The 6,086-nt window shown below is 39.1% G+C and overlaps 1 protein-coding gene across 1 annotated transcript; it reads left to right on the top strand.

Moving 5' to 3' along the window:
* Positions 1-3,137: 3,137 nt before the first annotated feature.
* On the top strand, positions 3,138-5,838 carry LOC121536212. The gene is made up of 5 exons (XM_041843483.2): positions 3,138-3,497; positions 3,605-3,685; positions 3,926-4,044; positions 5,145-5,328; positions 5,493-5,838. Exons 1-5 carry the CDS (start codon positions 3,402-3,404, stop codon positions 5,574-5,576), a joined length of 564 nt encoding a protein of 187 aa, XP_041699417.1. The 5' UTR covers positions 3,138-3,401; the 3' UTR covers positions 5,577-5,838.
* Positions 5,839-6,086: the final 248 nt, after the last annotated feature.

Consider the following 6,086-nt stretch of genomic DNA (forward strand, 5'->3'; position numbering starts at 1 on the left):
GTTTTGAAGGCATTTCCCAATGTCCTCAGGACATGAACAGACATCAATCTTGAGCGATATGCCTGAACATAACATCCCCATCTCTCTCTCTCCCTACACACATGGACATGACAACATGCAAAACAATCAAACCAATTGCTTTATCTAACCTGTTATACAAAGACCCAATTTGTGAATGAAAAACATTAGGTTTTAATAAGTAACCAGGGTGAAATGACAATCAGATTCTAGCTGCTTGTCTTAAGGACCTGTATACCTGATATACTGTAGTTGGCTGTCTCTCTGGGTGTAATCATATTTAACTGCTGCGTTGTTAAGTTGCTATGCAGAAGAATCTATGTGTCAGGGCCAAGAAAACAAACAACTGCTGTGTGATTTGTGCTGCTGATGGAAATATCTTTATCAAAGAGCACATAGAACTCTACTGTGGATAATAGGTCTTTAAAGAAATAAGGAGAGGGGAGGACAGAGAGAGAGACCCACAAACAGATAACTGCCCACTTTTATTATTTTTACATTTTTACATTTTAGTCATTTAGCAGACGCTCTTATCCAGAGCGACTTACAGTTAGTGCATACATTATTTTATCGAACCCACAACCCTGGCGTTGCAAACGCCATGCTCTACCAACTGAGCTACATCCCCTGCCGGCCAAATCCCTCCCCTACCCTGGACGACGCTGGGCCAATTGTGCACGCCGCCCCATGGGTCTCCCGGTCGCGGCCGGCTACGACAGAGCCTGGATTCGAACCAGGATCTCTAGTGGCACAGCTAGCACTGCGATGCAGTGCCTTAGAACACTGCGCCACTCGGGAGACAATATATACTTCATTACCCTTATAGCTGCCATTTTAGCCAACTTAGCGGATGGCTAAGTTAGCATCCCTATGGTCTTCCTCAGACCTGAAGTAGGTTGTAAATTGGCTTTTCATGGTCAGTGGTATTGACAGCGCCTCTGGAATATGTTGTCTTATTGTGCAGAGGTTACTGGAGTTTGTGTCCCAGGTTGGGAAGAAAGAGACAGAACCCACTCTGTTGTGTGCAGAAATGCATGTCTCCCCTTACACAACAAAGCAACAAATTAGACGGGAAACATTTGAAAGCGCAAAATTCATTAATGAGTGCTCCTTCAGCAGTGTAGGGAGATGGGCTGCAGTGGGGGGATCATTAATTGGCCCTGGTTGGTGTCCATGGGGAGGTGTCAAACATTGAACATGGCCTTGTGAATCAAAGGTTTAGCTGCAGAGGAGAATCTCAAGGGATTTCCCTAATCTTTTTGATATGTTCACTGAGCGTCTGCAAAGTGACCTGGTGAAACTTCTGACATGACACTGTCATATTACTAGTATGTTATGTAATACATCCACTATTTAAATTATAGATCTGATACACACTTGTGGTTGATGTTTAGATTTCTAATGCTCAAGCATAGTTTCACTTTTATGATATTTTAAAGTAACTGTTATGCCATGCCAGTGAACTGAAGTGGTTTTAAACAGCGCCAATGGAAATAAGTCTGTTGACTTTGTGTTTTGAATCCTCAATTATTTTTAATGTGTGTATTGTTGTATTCGGCTGAGACAACTCCATCTATTTTAAATTAGTCAAATAAATAAATGTATTCATATTTGGCTATGGTTTGACAGATTTTCATTTGATGAAGAGTACAAACGCGAGTTCCACTTTTAACCAGCAGGTGGAGTTTCTGTGCCTCAATGAGAAGTTTTATCAATGTCTCAATTCAGAAATCAGAGCATCAGCCCATTTACCATTTCGGTAACACTTTCTATGAAGCCTATATGCATAATGCATTATACATGTATTCATAATGCACTATGATAGAGTAATAATGCAGTAAAAGCATAGTTATAGACGCACATAAAGACTTATAATTCTGTATACCAATACACATAATGCATTATGAATATAATCATAATCACTCATAATATACAGCAACATAGTGCTTCATAATTGCTGGCATTACGCATATGGCTTCATAGAAAGTGTTTCCATAAATGTACCACTTCACCACAATTCTTTTATTTTAAAATAATGCCATGTGTTTTGCCCAAATATTGCCCCTTTATTAGTAGCCTACAGCGGTAAAGTATTAGAGTTCAGTTTAAAATCAAGATTTGATCTGCGATTTATGACATCAATGCCTCCCTGGGAGGCTTTTGTTAATAGGCTTTGTTTACTGGGGAGTGTTGGTGCAATGTTAGTTTCCAGGTAACTGTTACTAAGGTATACTAAGGTATAACAGTTACCTTCCAGGTAACTGTTACTAAGGTATATATAATAATATGCCGTACGTAAAAATGTATGCACACATGACTGTAAGTCGCTTTGGATAAAAGCGTCTGCTAAATGGCATATTATTATTATATTATTATTATTATTATTATAAGGTTATTACTTGTTGCTCTTCAGTAAGTAGAAAACTACATGAAAACGACGTCGCCTGTTTTGATTTATAAGAGTGAGTGTAAAAATGGGTCAGTAACAATAACTTCAAAGATTTTATGACCTTAAACGGGTAATATCTTGGCCTTGCTGGCAGTCCACTTGCTGCATACTTGCATGACACATAAAAGCCAAGCAGAAATTGGTTGAATATATATCTCCAATATTTGAAATACTTGAGTATTAATGCAGTTTTCGCACTATTCCATTGGTTCCATTGTACCTGACAAGCTAAATCAAGCGCACTTCAAGTATTTCAAACATGATAAATATGTTGGCTATTTGGGTCTGAATCCAAGGTCATAACACTAAAAAGGACGGTCTCTATATTAGGTAGAAATTAAAATAGACTACAATGCCTTTCTGCCCACAGACAGAGGGGGATTTTTATACCTTCTGTATTATATCATAACCATTTAATAGAAGACTTCCAATGTAGAAAAAAAAAGGATACTTTTTTGTGGAGAATCACTTCACAAGGCTCATGAAGACGTTTATATTCTCACTCTTTCAACAGGTCCTCTAATGCCTCTCCCTCCCTTTGTGGAACTTGTTAAGCAAGCAGAATGTTTGAAGACGTTCATTCATCTCTACTCTATGCCGTTGCTGTCATGGCAACCTGGGTATGACAGGCTGAAAACAGACTGCAGTCTGTCTGAGCTTTGTATGCAGTGGCTAGACTTGAGCAAGGCAGAGAAGGCTGTGTGTGGGGCATCCGGCGGTGCTTTGCTGGAGGTAGGTTACAGTAAGTTGACAGTTGACAGTGGTTCTACTAGCTATCAGAAGTGGTAGGAAACAGACTAAAAACAACAGCACCTCTCCGAGCGAGCTCCATATGCAGTAGATAGAGAAGGCAACAGGTCAGGGATAACAGTGTAGGACAATTCTTAGGTTGACTGGAGGTTAGACTGGGACCAATAGTGCAGGTACTGCAGCCATGCAACACCAGTCATACCAGCCACTGCTTCTCACTGGAAACAAATACCTGCAACAGAAGTGGGACAAGGCCTCATATGAAATACATCTGAGAAAGGTAAGAGAAAGCTGCTTTGATGCTAAAATCAAAGGCTAACAACAATGTTGGCGCTATCCTTAACGTAGTGACAATATTCATTTAACATTGTTCTTTTTTTTGTCAAGGTCAAATCAGCGAAACCCACCATCGACACAACTGCACCTAAAACCTATGGTCATCTTGCCCTCAAAATGAAGAAACAGAAGGTGATAAAGGATCTCTAAGTCGTGTCATTTCACCATGTATCCAGCAAAGAGTCCTTTTTCTGAACTATTGAGCTGGAAATGTTCATTTTGAGAAAGCTCACCAATAAGTCTGTCCCAGGCTTTCCTTGAACGTTCCATGTTGCATATTGCAACCTTAGCAGTTGTTACCTTGTATTTTGTTGTTGCTGTTTTGGTTGGCTTTACTTGTTTTTCTCTATTTCTTAATGTTTCGCCATCAAGCTTGAGGAGCAAAGCATGTCCAAAATTCAGAGGGAAAACAACATGCTGCTTGAGAAAATATCTCGCATCATGAAGACTACTGGTCACATCGACAACAGGAACGACTATGAAAACAAAAGGTATAGTGTTTACCTCCAGTCTCTTCAGGGGTGTGGCTTTAAATCCCACTGCTGACACAAATATTAATTTGTAACAGCTAAACACTGGTGGAAAAAGTAACCAATTGTCATACTTGAGTAAAAGTAAAGATACCTTAATAGAAGTAAAAGTGAAAGACACCCAGTAAAATACTACTTGAGTAAAAATCTAAAAGTATTTGGTTTTAAATATACTTAAGTATCGACAGTAAATATAATTGCTAAAATATACTTAAGTATCAAAAGTAAAAGTATAAATAATTTCAAATTCCTTATGTTAAAGGAAAACTCCACTCAAAAATGATATATTGGTATTTGTTTCATTAGTTCATTGTTGACATAGTCCCAAAATGTTTTGCTTGTCAAAATGCATCATACGGGGATGATTTCTATATTTTGAAAGTTACAAATCTTGAAAACTTGATTGCTGACAAGCAAACATTTTGGAAATATGTCAACAATGGACTAATGAAACAAATACCAAAATATAGTTTTTGGGTGGAATTGTCCTTTAAGCAAACCAGATGGCACCATTTTCTTGTTTTTTAAATTTACGGATAGCTAGGGGTACCTTCCAACACCCAGACATCATTTATAAACGAAGGATGTGTGTTTAGTGAGTCCACCAGATCAGAGGCAGTAGGGATGACCAGGAATGTTCTCTTGATAAGTGCGTGAATTGGTGATAAGTGCTTTCTTCTGTCCTGCTAATAAGCATTCAAAATGTAACGAGTACTTTTGGGTGTATGGAGTAAAAAGTACATTTTTTGGGGGGGGGGGAATGTAGTGAAGTAAAAGTTGTCATATATAAATAGTAAAGTACAGATACCCCAAAAAACTACTTAAGTACTGTACACCACTGCAGCTAAAGCAGGTGTGGACCCACTCAACTTGCACAAGGCAAACACATTACATGTGCCATAATTGTCTAGACCTTTTGGCAGAGGCAGTAGTATGCTTACATTCAGGGAGGCTTCACCAGGTCCTAAAATGTCCATGTTCATAGACTTAGCATCCTACTGTACACCACAACTCAATGGCCAACACACAATAGAAAACCTGTTTTTCCCTTGTAATGGTAGTCTCTGCAGAGAGATGCAACAGCAAGAGTGGCTCCGTATCACCAAAGAGAACCAGTTAATCCTTCTTCGTCTGACCCAGTGCCAGCCTCACTACAGCATTAAGGACTGGCATGAGGACTGGCTCAAGACAATCAAGATCATGGAGAGCATTGCACGATATCCACGAAGAGTTAGTGACAAAAAGGTGAGTTCTGTGCATCACGTACAGGTGATTGGGAGATCTAACTAAAAACAGAAAATATTATTGAAATGTATATTAATGGCCCAATGCAGTCAAAAATGTATTTCCACACTATGAGATTGGAATAATACTGTGAAATTGTGAAAATTATGATAATGCCCTTTCAGTGTAACAGCTGTTTGAAAAGACCAACTGAGTGTGAGGAGGGGGAGGAAGAACCTGATCAACAGGAAGAGGAGGCGGGCATGTAGGAAACACCTGAGTCACCTGACACACCAAACAAAGGTCCTACATCTGAAAGTCCCTCAAAACCTGACCCCCCTCACACACCTGACACACTAAGCACATCTAGCAGACCTGACTCACCAGGCAAAGACTGAGAATAGGTTTAAGCACAAGGACATTATAGAGGGTTGAAGTAATTTTCTGGCTATTTGGTAGATTATTTGCATTTGAAAATGTATTACTGGCTTGTATTAAAGGAATGTATAACTTCTCGTATTGGGATCAGATGCCTTTGCCACCTTTATGCGAAATCAATGCATAATGCATGTTAGCTACACAATAAAAAGCGTCAGTGATTATATCATAAGAAGACGGTAAGTTGCCTTTGAAAGGGGGTGGGCTAGAACAAAATTGACCCTTTTTTAAAGACATTAGCAGCCTACCATAACTTCACAAGAAGATTAAATTAGGCTACAAGGCTAACACATTTGCACAATTAAAACTACAGTAACTGTTCATCTTTTGGTTGAGGTTTT

This window comes from Coregonus clupeaformis, chromosome 23 (genome assembly GCF_020615455.1).
Source record: "Coregonus clupeaformis isolate EN_2021a chromosome 23, ASM2061545v1, whole genome shotgun sequence".
Classification (NCBI taxonomy): domain Eukaryota; kingdom Metazoa; phylum Chordata; class Actinopteri; order Salmoniformes; family Salmonidae; genus Coregonus; species Coregonus clupeaformis.